This window comes from Equus przewalskii, chromosome 6, assembly GCF_037783145.1.
Source record: "Equus przewalskii isolate Varuska chromosome 6, EquPr2, whole genome shotgun sequence".
NCBI lineage: Eukaryota > Metazoa > Chordata > Mammalia > Perissodactyla > Equidae > Equus > Equus przewalskii.
Genome location: NC_091836.1, coordinates 70173101 through 70189503, shown reverse-complemented (window position 1 = coordinate 70189503; position 16403 = coordinate 70173101). Strand labels below are relative to the sequence as shown.

General features: G+C 39.8%; 1 protein-coding gene across 4 annotated transcripts in view; it reads right to left on the bottom strand.

Annotated features, from left to right (window-relative positions):
- Window positions 1-14292, bottom strand: part of RAB6A (RAB6A, member RAS oncogene family) — an 82909-nt gene extending 68617 nt beyond the window's left edge. Inside the window, exon 1 of one of the 4 annotated variants that reach the window (XM_070625926.1) lies at window positions 13539-14292. In XM_070625926.1, coding sequence (XP_070482027.1) covers window positions 13539-13608 — 70 coding nt within the window. In that variant the 5' untranslated portion in view covers window positions 13609-14292. Of the gene's footprint in view, window positions 1-13017 lie in introns of all 4 variants that reach the window. The other 3 variants (XM_070625927.1, XM_070625929.1, XM_070625928.1) reach the window with 3 other exon arrangements.
- Window positions 14293-16403: the final 2111 nt, after the last annotated feature.

The window sequence follows — 16403 nt, the reverse complement described above, 5'->3', positions numbered from 1 at the left end:
CTTTTCTGTAGGCTTAAAATTATTTCCAAATGAAAAGTTAAAACAGTCCTATGAGACAGGTACTCCTGTTATTCCCATGAGCAAATTGAGGCACAGAGTGATTAAGTAACTTGTCCCAATCGTATACACACTAAGTGGCCAAGCGAGGATTTCAACTCAGCAGTCTGGTTCTAGAGCTCCAGTACTAAGGCACTAAACTATACTACCTTTCCTTGATAAATTTCATATAGGTGGAATATGTGCAGAATGTACAGGATACTTAGGTGTTTACCAAACCGTAAAAGTGAAAAAACTGTAATCTCTGGAAAGTTGAGCTATATGAACTAAATCTGTTAGATAAGATTAAGTGTTTCTCAGGTATTCTGCAGTAGTGGACTTCTGTAGTTTCTATGATGAAATTCTTAACACATATTACTTGTAGTTAAGAAGAGAGTAAGGTGAGAAACAAATTAGTTTTCAGTAAAGTTCAATGGCTTTGATAAAATTTGCTGTGTTAATGACTGTGTTACTGACTCTGCTACTGAGTTATCAGAATCATTTCAAAATGCTTTTTATGCACAAGGGAAAACATAAGTTTATTTAATCATGGAATTAAAATGTGATATTCAAATGAGAATTGTTCAGTCTCATCAAGAAGGCAAAAGTACAACCGAAAAAAGTCTTTAGATTTGTGATGATATCCTACAGGAAAGATAATAGCTTGTTACTTTGCAGTTTTAAGATCTGAACAAGAAGAGAAAGACTTAAGCTGAAAGGTAGTAAATGTAAGTCAGACAGGTAACAAGTAATCAAATGTCAGTTGATATTATTATGTATGCAAACAAATATACTAATGTCAGGAAACCACTAAACATGGATTTACTCACAAAATTAAGGTAGTCTGATTATTTAAAAAAATGTATTAGTTTGACAGGAAATATATATTATCCATTACAGTTGTCAGGAGGTGTATATGGAGTTTTATATTTGATTGCAAAGGAATATCAAGCACTGCATTAGTTTGCTAGGGCTGCTATAACAAATGTACCACAAACTGAATGGCTTAAACAACAGAAATTTATTGTCTCACAATTCTGGGGGCTACAAATCCAAAATCAAGGTGTTGTCAGTTAGTTCCTTCCGAGACCTGTAAGAAGAATCTGTTCCAAGTCTCTTCCCTAGCTTCTGATGTTTTGATGGCAATCCTTGGTGTGTAGAAGCATGACCCTCATCTCTGCCTTCATCTTCACACGGTATTCTCTCTGTGTACATCTGTGTCCAAATTTCCCCTTTTTATAAGGACACCAGTCCTACTGTATAGGGGCCATCCCACCCCAGAATGACCTCAACTTTAATTGTATCTGATTAATTGTATCTGAGGTACTAGATGTTAAACTTCAAGATATGAATTTGGGAAGGACACAACTCAACCCATAACAAAGTACAAAGGTAAAAATTCTGAAAAATAATAAATTATCACAGTATTTAGAATAATATCAATCAGACAGGTTGAAATAACTATTTCAACTGTTTTACATAAAAGACTGTAATTATTGCAGTACTGGAGAGGAAAGTAACTTCAACTAAAGAATTCTGAAAGTACAAAAGGAATGCTTTATTTAAAACTAAATGTACTCAGTCTCTTTGTGAAGAGGAACTATTTTCAATTTCTGGAAGCTTTATGAGTATTAAATAGATAGGAATATATAAGAGGGTGCTGACAGTCAGTCCCTGGATGAAGCCTACAGAAGACTATCTTTGCAGGCCACACTCTAAGTGGGGGGAGGGTTGGGAAATTCTTCTCATTTTACCTATGAGGAAACTGAGGCACAGAGAGGGTAAAGTGAACTCTTCCAGAGCACATTAATTTATAAGGTGGCAGAGCAAAGACCATCGTTGTTTTCCTAATTCTCGCTCCAGGACTTTTCCCCATATCACATTAACTATGAAAGTTTCATTGGCCAAAGGAAAGAAATGTTCCATATTAAACAACTTGACAAACAAACATAAAGGTTTACAAATGGGTAGTAACTTCAGTAGTCATCTAGTTTCTTCCAATTTACTTAATGTCAATATGATGATACTTCTGTCACCTTCTTAAAGAAGAAAGACCTATTTATCTAGCTTCCTAATAATCAGATAGATTCAATATTCTTTATGGTCACCTATATGAAGGACTTTATGCTAGACACCAAGGACAGAGCTCTAAATGACCTGAGTGGATTTTGTGCGGCCTTAAATACTACAGATCAAAATATCTAGACCAGAGGCGGCTGAAAATCCATCTAAATCTATGAGTCATCATATTCTCTATTTCCCTATTATAATCAACTTAATTCACCTTGATTATGTCAATAATTTAAAGTGCATGTGCATAAATTTCTGAAGGAATATTCTTCAGTTTTAAGAGAAGGGTTAAGGCCAGATAAAGGGTCAATTAGCCACATGAGGATACTGAAATTAAAATGAAATAAAATTTAGAAATCAGTTTTCCAGTTGCACTAGCCATCGCCATATTAAACAGCACAAATGTAGAACAGTTCCATCATCACAGGAAGTTCAACTGGATAGCAATGATCTAGAGATCCTGAAATATTAAGTCAGTCTCAAAAACATGTAATGGAAAGTATCCCCCAAATAAAGGCCTCTGTGGTCAACTATACCCACATAAGAAGGTCCTGCCTTTTAGCAGTCATACCAAAATATCTGTAATGAGAGGAGAAATGGGATTTGCTTCAACCCACTTTGGTGTGGGGAGCGGGATAGGGGGACGGATGTATGCTATAGATGAAACAAGTCACGAGTTGACAATTATTGAAGCTGAGTAACACTCTATGGGGGTTCATGATGATAGTCTCTGCATTTTTTTGTATGTTTAAAATTTTCCATAATAGAGGGGTTAAAATAATATTTTAAAAACCCAGAAACACATTTGGTTAAATCACAAATTCACTTTTCAAATATGTCATTTATACCTATTGCCTACTTCTGAATCCCTCTTGACTCTCCAAAATTCTACTGAAATTACTTTTTAAAAATTATCGATTAGCTCTTGATAAATTCAATGGCTTTTTCTGAGTCATCATTTTCCTCAACTTAAGCCACTGACTTTTCAGATTCATCCCAGATACTGGGTATATCAAACCTTTTTCCTCCTAGGTTAGGTTTTTGTTTTGTTTTATTCTTTTTTTCCTTTAAATTATCTTCTTTTATGTGTACGTATTTATTATCGTAAGCAATCTCAATGCCTTTCTGAAACTAAGTAGGGTAAAAAGCATAAATCGTTTACCAGGCACTGTGTAATGTGCTTAGAATACAGGAACAAACAAGAAATCCATGAACATTATCCTAGTGGAACTTACAGATCAAATAGAAAACAGAAATTTTAAGATAGACAAATTACAACTCTATTAAAGGCAGCAGGAAGTACCCGGTGCTGAGAGTATAAAGAATAGGAACCTAAACTAATCTGAGGAAGTCAGCACAGGCTTCTTTGAAAAAGTGACTTGAAGTGGAAACCTAAAGGATAAGCTGGAGTTAACCAGGCAAAGGGGAAGAGGGAGTATGTAACAAGATGGAGATCAGTGAAGAGTTACGACTACTTGAAAAAAGGCCAATATGGCTAAAACAGAGAGATGGCGGGAGATATGTTCAAGATAAGAATGAACAGACAGAGAGGAGCCATATAATGCAGCGTGAGTCAGGTAGACTATTTGGAAAGATTTTAGACTTTATTCTAAGAGTGATTAAAGAACGAAAAAAACCCTACGAAGGTGCGGCTTTATTGAATTTAAAAAAAATTTTTACTGCGATAAACTATACATATAAAATTTGCCATTTTAACCATTTTTCAGTGTACAATTCAGTGGCACTAAGTACATTCACAATGTTTTTGTTTTTAAGGTAAGCAAGTTACCCTGATTGACACTTTTATAAAGTTCGCTCTGATATCAACGTGGAGGATGGATTGGAGGGGAGGTCCAAGAACTGACGTTGGAAAGTACAGAGCAATGTAAAAGACTTAAATCTACCTTATTGCTCCCTGCTAGACTGTAAGCAATAAGAGGATAGAGCTTATATCTGATTCATTAATGACTATATCCCCTGGGATGTAGCTCTAACCCTGGCCCATGGTGGGCATCTGTTAAATAGATAAATGACCTATAACATTCCATGATTCTTAGAATGGAAGCTTCAAAAAGCAAAGATGTGCCTTAACACAAAGACAGCAGGTAACACCTTAATGATTTTTTTAAAAACTTAAAAAAAGATCTGCCTATCAATAACAGGAAAAGATGAGTGCGAAAAATAAGATTAGAGATAGAAGAGTAGAAGTCAGACTATGAAAGACTTTAACTCGGGCAGAAGAGTTTGGACTTCATCTCAAAGAGAAGTCTACATGGGGTGTCTGGGTAAGGTTTTAAGCAATCTCACAATGGCAGGACAGGACAACAGTGATACTTATTATCAGTTAATTTAAAAAATCATACAGTATTTGTCCTTTTGTGACCACCTATTTCACTTAGCATAAAGTCATCAAGATTCATCCCTGTTGCAGCATGTGTCAGAATTTCCTTCTTTTTTAGGGCTGAATAATATTTCATTCTATGTCTATATTATATTTTGTTTATCCATTCATCTGCCAATGGACACTTGGGTTGCTTCTACCTTTTGGCTACTGTGAATAATGCTACTATAAACATGGGTATAAATGAATTGGTTTTAATTATATAAAATGTTCTTTTAAAAAAAGAAGAGGAAGGGCCAGCCCGATGGCTCAGCAGTTAAGTGCGCATTCTACTTTGGCAGCCTGGGGTTCACCCATTTGGATCCCGGGTGTGGACATGGCACTGCTTGGCAAGCCATGCTGTGGTAGGCGTCCCATATATAAAGTAGAGGAAGATGGGCATGGATGTTAGCTCAGGGCCAGTCTTCCTCGGCAAAAACAGGAGGATTGGCAGCAGATGTTAGTTCAGGGCTAATCTTTCTCAAAAAAAAAAAGAGGAAAAAAAGAACAAAAACTAAAAACCCTAAGCAACTCTGAACGTCTAAATTAAATGCTGGTTCTCAGAAAATCTAAATTATTCACGTTAGAAGCTAGAAAGCAAATGGAAAAGTGGTGATTGACCTAACAGAGTCTATAAAGATCTGTCAATGAGGAAAGCTGAGAAACAGTCTAATTTGTGCCAGAGAACCCCCAAATGGCTCAGGAATTGTTGGCACCAAGTACATCTAGAAATAAGGGTAAAGGTGGTGCTATAAAAGGAAGGAAGGGATGAAAGTCTGTTTAAAAGGTAGACTGGCACCCTTTCACATCCCCTCTTCTATTCCACACAGCCAGGTCCCTCTCTTATCTCATCAGAAGACTACATGATTATGCTATAAGAAAGGAAAACAAAAGGTTTCTAGATGAGACTACAAGGTACAAATGAAGGCTAGAGTACAAACAGTATTAAAAACAAGGAAATTAAATCCCTTTACTCTTACGTTATCTTCAAACCCTCTCTCCATTCAACTCCAAGAACCTTCTCTCCAACTCCAAGAAAGCTGGCAACCAAGCTTATCCTCTCCAGCAGGACACTGGATAATTCTTCTTTAGGAAATCTGACTGGCAGAAAGACTTAAAAGACCTAACATCAGAGACTTGTTCAAAAAGAACTCAGTCAGATCATCCCACAGAGAAGCCCCATAAACCCACATAAGAGCTTATAATCAAATATTTAGTGCTCAACTCTTAAACAGAAGATGGTCAAGAATTACTAGTTTTTTGAGGATCACATCAAACAAGAAATAGAGAAACTAAAATAAACAAAGGTGAAAAGCAATTTACAAAAAACTGAACATTGAGAAGAAGAAAGGCATACATCTCATTGATACCCTCAAAATGACGAGAAGATACTGGAATCAAAAAGATGCTACAGACAAGGAACATTAAGAAAACACAGAAGAGCTCTTTGAAATTAGAATGATAGCAGAAATAAAACTCAAAAGGATGGAAGAAAGTTGAGAAAATCTTTTGAGAATTAAAACAGAAACATAAAGAAATGAAAAAGAGGCAAGATAAAATTAGAGGATCAATCCACAAGGTCTAACAAGAATTCCAGAGAGAAGTGAAAATGGAGAAGAGGGTATCACACTAGTTAAGTCAAGAAAATCTCCTGAAACTTAAGAACATCCAGTTTGAAAGGACTTATATATCTAGGACATAAAAGAAAACAGACACATCATTACGAAAGATCAAAAGACCAAGAGTCATAATGGCAACACCAGAATCTACAAGGCAGTACATTAATGACTTCAAACTTCTGAAGGAAGAATATATCCAACCCAGAATTCTAAACCCCACCAAACTTCGACTGTAAGTATTGTACAAATACATTTTCAGACACACAAGGTCTCAAAAAACTTCCTCCCATGTTCTCCTTATTAGGAAGCTACGTACTATGGGATACGTTCAATATAACGAGAGGGTAAACCAATAAAGAAGAAAAAATGTAATCGGGGAAACAAGGGATCCATCCAACACAAGAGAGAAGAAAATCCTCAAAATGATGGTAAAGACAGATTCCAGGATGACAGCTGTACACCAATCATGGAGAGTAACTAGAATAAATTAGAATAGGTCAGAAGGTTCTGAGAGAGATGTCCCAAGGAGATCAAACTGAGGGAAAACCTGACACATTCTTATATACCAAGAGGTGATTTATATCATTGCTAAGAGGTATGGGAATAAGTCAATGATATGCATATACATTAAACAAAGGAAAAAAGCAAGTCAAATAATGACACAAAGGAAAAAACATAAATAGACAAGAGAGTACAAGTAATCTGTATATTACATGGCTCAGCTGTGAAGATCATTTACCTGATAACAATAATGTGAAGATTAAAATACTGATCTAACCAAAATGTATGATAGCTATATTTAAAGGATGGGGGAAACATCACTGCCAGGTTAGTACTGCCATATCAGAAATGAAAAGAATTTATAGAAAGGTTAAATAAACGGTCCAAGATCACATTGTAAACATTGGGGTCAGGATTAGAATCAAAACCTAATTGTCTCTAGAGCTGTCTTATCACTATATATTACCTCCCCAGGAAGAAAAGCTTAACTATATGGCATAGGAATAGATTTGAGAATTTCAGAATAGGGAAGTTTGATATTAAAAATTACAAAATGAGGGGCTGGCCCTGTGGCCGAGTGGTTAGGTTCGCACGCTCCACTGCAGGCGGCCCAGTGTTTCGTTGGTTTGAATCCTGGGCGCGGACATGGCACTGCTCATCAAACCACGCTGAGGCAGTGTCCCACATGCCACAACTAGAAGGACCCACAATGAAGAATATACAACTATGTACTGGGGGGCTTTGGGGAGAAAAAGGAAAAAAATAAAATCTTAAAAAAAAAATTACAAAATGTGTTTTCCTGGAGATTTCTAACAGTAAGATAAACTTAAGAACGATCCAGGAGCTGCCCCTGTTGCCAAGTGGTTAGGTTTGAGCACTCTGCCTTGGTGGCCCAGGGTTTCGCTGGTTCAAATCCTGGCGCAGACATGGCACCGCTCATCAGGCCATGTTGAGGTGGCATCCCACATAGCACAACCAGAAAGACCTGCAACTAGAGTATACAACCATCTGCTGGGGAGCTTTGGGGAGAAGAAGAAGGGAAAAAAAAGAAGATAGGCAACAGATGTTAGCTCAGATGCCAATCTTTAAAAAAAAAAGAATGATCCAGTTTAACTATTAACAGCCAAGAGACTAAGGAAACCCAAGAACTAAATCAAATGCAGAATCCTAGACGGGATCCCCGAACAGAAAAAAGACATTGGATAAAACTAAAGAAATCTAAATAAAATATGGACTTTAGTTAATATTACTGTATCAATATTGGTTCATGAATTGTGAAAAGTGTACATGTGAGATGTTAATTACAGAGAAAAGTGGGTATAGGGTATATGGGAACTCCCTGTATTCACAATTTTTCTGTAAATCTAAAACTATTTTAAAACAAAAATTTTATTTAAAAACAAAAAAAAAATAGAATGGGAAAGCTCTAAAGATCTCTAGGATATACTGTTAAGTGAAAAAAGCAAGGAGTGGAATAAAGTCTGATACACCTTATGTAAGGGAGAATAAAAAATTATATTCATATTTGCTTATGTGTGCATAAAGAAATCCCTGAATATACACAAGAAAAGAATATATATATAATTACTAACAGAGGAGGAGTTGGGGTGGGGAATGGGGTCACAGAGACAGGGATTGTAGTAAGTTTTCTGAGAGTATACCTTTTTTTTTACCCTGAGGAAGATTTGCCCTGAGCTGTTGCCAATCTTCCTCTTTTTGTTTGTGAGCCCCCACCACAGCATGGCCACTGATGAAAGGTATAGGTCCACTCCCAGGAACCAAACCCAGGCCGCTGAAGCAGAGCACACTGAATTTAACCATTAGGCCACCAGGTCTGGTGCCAGAGTATACCTTTTAACATAATTTTGATTTGTGAAATGTGATTGTATTATGTATTAAAACTAAAGTTGGGCAGGGGGGAGTGATCCAGTTTAAAGCCCTAAGAGATGAATTAGACTTCTCAAAGTCTGCTCCAACTTCAGAATGCTCTAATTCAAGAATTTCAACTAAATGATGCTTAAACTATTAATCATATTTATAATGTACCTCCCCTGAAACTCCATGCTCCCATCACTTCTTTGTATCTTTTAACCCTACTTTTCAAAGCAGCTGCACTCATCACATTATATTGTATTAGGTATTACATATTTCTTCCCTGATGAAATGTAAATTTCTTAAGAGTAGGCACTAGCAATCCATTTGACAGAGTAGCAGTTTCCAGTAAACATTTGTTAATTTAAAATATTTACTGAGCACTTCCCATGTGACAGGCACTCTTCTAAATGCTTCATATTTATTAACTCATTTAATCTTCACAATAATTCTATATGATAGGTCCTATAATCTTTATTTATATATAAGGAAATTGAACCATAAGGTGGTCAAATAATTTGTTCAAGGTCAGTAGCCAGTGCTACCATATGAAACCTAGACTCTGCTCTTAATCATTAGCTCTGTTTAGTTTTAAGGCTTCAAGGCAAGATACGGACAACATTCCCCGATTGTCCAAACTTGCAGTATGAAGCTGCAAGTACAAATGGCTTTATATCCTCTAACCCTGCAGTTCTCAAAGTGTGGTCCATCAACCCTCAGGATCCCCAAGACCGCTCAGCTGGGCTAAGGGGGGCGGTGTCCACTACCCTCTTGGGGGTCAAAACCATTTTCATAATATTAAGATGTTGTTTTGCTTTTTCCACTCTCATTCTCCCATGAGTGTGCAGTGGAGTTTCCCAGAGCCTACACAATGTGTGATATTAGAACAGACTCGGGGCCGGCTCCGTGGCGGAGTGGTTAAGTTCACACGCTCCGCTGCTGCGGCCCAGGGTTCTGATCCTGGGCGCGGACATGGCACCACTCGTCAGGCCACGTTGAGGCGGCATCCCACATCCCACAACTAGAAGGACCTGCAACTAAGATATACAACTGTGTAGGGGGGGGGTTTGGGGAGATAAAGCAGAAAAAAAAAAAAAAAGAACAGACTGAATGCAGAAGCAGCTATGAGAATCCAGATGTCTTCTAAGTCGTCAGACATTAAAGAGAGTTGCAAACATGTAAAACAATGTCACTCTCTCTGCCTAAATTTTTGTTTGGAAAATAGATATTTTTCATTAAAACTAATGATATTAACATGTACATGGGTTTAATACTATTATTTTAAATGAATTAAGTATTTTAAAATTTTCTGTTAACTTTCAATTACAGTAAATACTGATGTAAACCACATCAACAGAGCTCTTTAGGAGCCTCAACAATTTGTAAGACCATAACAGGATCTTGAGAAGAAAAAGTTTAAGATCACTGAGCTGGCCAATCTAAAACTGTTCAGTACTCCTGCTCTCTGACAGTAAGACATTCTTTCCCAACCTAGCATGTTATAATTCAAAAGAAGCGACGTGAAAAAGGTGATATAAAGTGAAAAAATAAGCCATAATAGGCCAATATTTGCACCTCCCTGAGATTACATTTCTAATCCATAACATTTGTTTGTAATATTTTTTACTGTAAACCATGAATGACATTCCTAAAAGTGCCTCTGCATTTCAGGACAATAGCCCAAGGTAGTTACAAAAGAGATTCCTCAAAGAAACACCAGATTCAAATTGTGTTTCAACATTCCTTTGTTAAACCATGAATACTACTGAAACGTAAAGAAACCATAAATTTATAGGAAAATTACCAAGACTGATGTCATTAACTCAGTCTGAAGCTTCCTGTACTGAACAACCCATCTTCATTATAGAGCACAGAACCTTAAATTTTTGATATGCTAAATAAAGCAGTCTACCTAACTTCAAATCAGTTCCAGGAACATGTCTTTAATATAATTTGACAGACTTTTAGGTGCTATACCAATAACAAATAATTTAATGATAGCTTTAACAAGACAAGACTAATTTTACTCAACTCAAAAAAAAAGTGCAAAATCCTGGTCAGTCTTATTATTTTTTTAGTGAAATGGTGAGGGCTATAAATTATTGGGTTCCCTGCCCCTACCCCCAGTATCTGGAATATCCCTGCACACAATGTAAGTATGGAATGTTGTTGCTAAACTACTAATTGCATAAGGAAAAAATACAGACTCTACCCTAGCAAAAATTAATATAGGCTAGTAGGTTACTATTAGAGTCAACCATCATTCATTCACCAAAACTTGAGTACATACTACGAGCCTGATACTATGCTGGGCAATGGGGATACAATGAACAAAAGAATAACAGTTTTTAATCTTCATGGCACTTGCATTCTGCTGTGGGAAATAGAAAAAACACACACAAAATAAGAATAATAAATGTGGTAAATACTATTAAGGAGACAAACAGGGCTTTGCCACAGATTAGTCTTTGAAAGCTGAATTGTGGAATTCTAAAACCAAAAAATAAATAATTCATGAAGAGTTACATCAAGATGACATGGAATTCTACAGACCTTTGCTAATGCCTAAGAAAACTACAGACACTGCCCTGAAAACAGAGATCAATTTTTCATTGTCAAAGCTACTGGATGGCATTACTTAGCAATATAGCAGCCTCAAAAGATAATTAACCTTACAGTTCCACAGAGTTAAAAAGCATGTAAATACAATCCTAAAAAAACACTTAAGAGGAGCCTAAGGAGACTTGACAACTAAATGCAATGTGGTATCCTGAACTGAATGCAGAAACAGAAAAAGATAAAAACTAAGGAAATCTGAATAAACTATGGACTTTTGTTAATACTGGTTCATTAATTGTAACAAATGTAACATACTAATGAAAGATAATAATTGGGGAAACCGGGTAGCGCTATATGGGAACTCCCTACACAATCTTCTCAGTTTTTCTGTAAATCTAAAACTGCTCTAAAAAATAAAGTCTATTAAAAAAAAAATCTAAGATGGCTTTAGAAATTATGGGGGGAGGAGGGGTTCTTAAAGACTTAAAGTGAGAAATGAGAAGCCATAAAACTCTGAAATGTGAATTAGACCATAAATGCTCAAGAAATGCAAAGGAAACCTACAGATACTTAAGTTATGATCTCTATTCACACTAAAATTTTCCTAAGACACAGATTAATGGATTTTTTTCATGCAAACTAAATAGCTCTGCATCACAACATAACGCAGGCAATAACATCCCTAGAGTGCACAATAAGCACTTCAGATCCTACTTACAAATAATGACCAATAGGGTATATTTCATGTATGGCACTGTCCTGAAATTGCCATAAAATATCTGGACCAGAATCAACTTCATAGGTCTTACCAACTCACTTAAAGAAACAAGCTTATACTTACTTCAGGAAAATTCATAAGCAAAGAAGAGACTATATTTTTCCTTGGTAAGGGGGTGGGGGAAAGATTATATATGGAAGGAGAAAAATAATTTCTCAGATCCAACTGGAAGCAATTTTGCAACTAGTATTAACCTACTTTAATGCCATTCAAATTAATACAAATAGTTCAAGATACTAATAAAAGCTCTCAATTTATATCACTTATCTTCTTTCCAATCAAAATAAATAAGGAATGTTTTCTATAACCTAACCTAAGACACATAGTAGATAACTCTATGTTTGATGACTTGAGAGGAACTAACCTCTCAGTGTCTAAATTTTAAAGATGGTCATGAATGTATGAGAAAAACAGAGGAGGATGCTAATCTCTAAATTGTCGAGTGTCCTCTGCACAATATAGCATAAAATCGGAATTACCACAAGAAGTAATTTTAGAGACAGTCATCACAAAATTAGGATCTTGCATCTAATACAAAGTACAGCGACAGCAGAAGCCTGACCAGATAAGTGAGATAACAATTTCACTCATTAGAGACTATGGAATATTAAGCATAAAAGAGTCATTTAGCCGAAATGGTATTACACATTTAAATCTAATTTAGATAACTGGATGACAAATTTATTCCTACTCTACTCCATTACTCCCTAATCCCCAAGGAAATCCTACAAAACAAAGATGTTCGTTATTCTCAAGCCTTCTCTCACATGAATCCTAAATATCTAACTGGAAAATACTCAAGAAGAAATGGAATAATTAACATTTCCCCAGTAATTCCTGTTTGCACCACCATGAGGAGAACCAGACACTGATTCATGTTGAAACGAGAAAAGGAGAGGTGAGATATGAAAAATTCTAAGTAAAATGATCATGACATAGCATCTGGCAGAGATCGGAAAAGCATCAACTCTGCCCAAAGAATTCTCAGGAATGAAAGTCAAGAGAAGAAAAGGAGGTTTTCCAACAAGCACAGCCTAATCCAAGGGGCAAAAATCGCCACTGCCGCCGCCACCCTCTCACCCCCCACCCACTCCACCCTCAAGTCGCCTCCAATTCATATATATATTCTCCGTAACAAACTAATTCCCCACCCAAGTGAAAATCTCCCCAGAATTTTCTAGGACCACCCCCCCCCCACACACCTGGCATAAGATCCGCACTTCTCAGGGCCAAGCCTCTGGGGAAAACACCACCCAGATCCCACCCTCCTTGCCCAAGGTTGAAGAGGGCCCGTTCTCCAAACTGGGGCTTCCCGGGGTGGGCCTCCTAGAGCTGAGGAACCGGGCGAAGGGCGAGGGAGAAGGGTGGGGCTCAGGGAAGGGGGCTGGGATGGTGAGACGGCGGAGAGGGGAGGAAGAAAGGGATGGACAGGAGGCTGGGGCTGGGCGGGGTGACGACTGGGGAGGGCAGAGCGACCGGAGAGAGCCGGGCCGCGGGGAAAGGAGGCGGCGAAGTCGGGGACGGAGGGCTCAAAATGCGACCGACGGGTCAAGGCGAAGCGGAGCCGGCGACTCCGAGGGGCGGGCGAACGCGGGGAAGAGCTGGGGGCGGCCCGCCCCGCGAACGCGAGGCCGGCGCGGAGCCTCGGCGGCCGGCAGGGCCGCACTGGGGGCGGTGCGGGGAAGCCGGCCGGCTGCCAGGAGTGGGGGAGCCGCGCACTCACCGCTCTGCTCCCCCAGGAACACCAGCTTGAATTTCCTCAGCGGATTCCCGAAGTCTCCGCCCGCGGACATGATGGAGCCGGAGGAGGTGCCGCCGCCTCAGCCCAGAGACCTCCCGGACCGACGCGGCTCCGACCGGGTGACGAAAAAGGCGAGAGGAAGGGCTGGCGCCGAGCTCTCTCGGCCCCTGCAGGGCCCGGCGGCGGAGCAAGGAGGGAGGGCAGGACTCCTCTCCACAGACCGGCAGCCGTCGCCGTCGCCGCCGCCTCCTCGCGAATCGCCTAGCACCGAGCGAGGCCCGCGGATAGGAAGAGAAGGACGGTGGTGTCGGAAGCAGCCAGGGGTGTGCTTGGGATCCCCAAGGCTAGCACCGTTCCCTTCTCAGCACCCGGCAGGGAGACTGGGCTGAGAAAGGCGGAGCGTGGCGGAGCCGGAGCCGCAGACGCGTCTGGGACCTCTCACGCGCAGCGCCTCAGCTCCCACAGCTGCCGCCGCCGCAGCCCAACCTGCTGAGTGCGCGAGCCTCTGGCGCGGCGCGGGGCGAGCCCGGGCGCGAGCCTGCCGCCTCGCCGGCCGCCGGCGTGCGAGCGTGCGTGCGTGCGTGCGCGTGCGCGCCCCAGCCGGCGCCTCTCCAGTTTAGCCTGCTCTCCCGTAATCGAGGGCAGGTCGGCTTTCCACTCGCGTCGGGAGAAGTACGGAAGAGGTGGGGCGGAGCCCGCGGGAAGTGAGGGGTGGAATAGGAGTGCTTACGTCACTGACGTGATAAGCCAATCGGAAGAGGCCAAGGGCGGGGAGGGATGGGAGTGAGGTGGCGGCGCGAGAGCGCGCTCGGCTCTAGCGTGGTGCAAAGTGTCGCACGGCGGCTGCCATGCAAAGTGTGGCGGCTGCCATGCAAAGTGAGGCGCGTCGCAGTGTGAGGGGAGGGGAGGGAAGGTCGGACGGAGGCGGGGCCGGGATGGAGACGGAATTGACCCCAGCAATGTGCGGGTGTGAACGGAGAACCCAAAGGTGTGTTACTAGGTTCCTCTTTCCTGAGCCCTCAACCCAGACTCATATTCCTCGGATCTGCCCTTCACCGGTTCACCTGCCCACCTTCTCCATCTTCCTTCTTATCATAATTACTCACACGATATCTTGCTCGGTACATTCTCCACTCTTGCTCGCAGGAGTTTCATAACTACCAGAGCAGGGCCTCCACATTTTTGCAGATGAGGAAACTGATGTTCAGAGGAAGGAAATGACTTACAAAATCCCCAAAGCCATGAAGTGGAACCCAGGTTTTGTCTTTCTCCCCCACTGAACCTCTGCAACCTCCTATTGATGAACCCATCCACTTCCCTGCCCTGACTTGGCTCCATCTTCTGTGACCAGCCTTTGTTCCTCAGCTATTGACAACTCTATGTGACGCCCACCTTCTACTGTGCTAGAAAAGGATTTAGACATCATGTAAACCAAACCCCTCATTTCACAGATGGTGAAACTGAGGCCCATGTAGGAAAACAGCTTTGCAAAAAAAGTCACACAACAAATTAGAGGTAGAGCCTGAACTTCAGCCCAAATGTGGGGAAAGGGATATTTTAAAGATCACCAGTGCCTCATAAAGTAGGGCTTCTGTATCTGCTGTGGGCGGACCTCCCTTACTTAGACATCTGAAGCATGTGCATTTTTCTGTAGAGAGAATCTGTAGCTTTCAACCCAGTTCATGAATCAAAAAATGAAGGTTAATGTCACAGCCAAGAAGAGCTGAAGGAGACATGACAACAAAGTGTAGTGTGGATATAACTAACATGACATGTTAACTAATATGACAACTGAACATAAGTTTTAAGCTGAATGGGATCCTGGAACAGGAAAAGGACATTAGGTGAAAACTAAGGAAATCTGAATAAACATGGGCTTTAGTTCATTATAATGTATCAATATTAGCCCATTAAGTATAATAAATGTATCATACTAAGGTAAGATATTAATAATAGAGGAAACGGGGGGAGGGTGAGGGATATGGGGAGTTTCTGTACTGTCTGCTCAATTTTTCCGTAAATCTAAAACTTTAAAAAAATTAAGTCTATTAATAAAAGATAACTAAATAAAAGGTTAAGAATCACCGAATTAGAGAATTTGGCATCCACACCTCACTATACTTCAGCCACACCTAACCATACTATGGGACAGCATCCAAAAAAAGTAATCCCTGCCTTTGAAGAGGATACTTTTAAACACTGGTATCAAAAATATTTCCCAAGTTAATAATAAAAAATAAGTCCTTACATTTATACATAGTGTCTTGCCATTCACGAAATACATTTATATACATTTTCTCATTATTTGGGGGTCATTATTTACTTAGCTGTAAAAATGGCAGGATCAAACCAGTGCCTTCTGAAACCCAGGAATGAATTGCTGAACTAGAATAAATTGAGGGAAGAAATAGAGGATCTCAGAATATCATCTATTCTGGCCCATCAAGACAACAGCTGTATCCTCAAACCTCCTTCTCCATCAAAATTTACTCACTCCTGGTTCCTCTCAGCCAAATAGCAGATGGATTTTGGAACATGCATCTAAAATGAAATGGTAAAAACCTGAGTTCTGACACAAACATTTGATTTTTTTTTTTTTAATATTTGATTTTAAAAGTAGCTTGTCAAGTCTGGTAAGGCCCTCCCCACCAGTAACCCACAACCCTGGTACACACAAAGAGAAACCAAAACCAAGAGACTATTTAAAAAGAAAAGCTCTTGCAAACAAAAGTGAGTGGCTATTTTTTCTTTCTGATGGATACCAGGTTTTCATTATGCTTCCTGAAATAACCTTTAAAGTAACATCTGAGGATTGGAACTATAATTACTTTGTACTTCCTCCAGAAC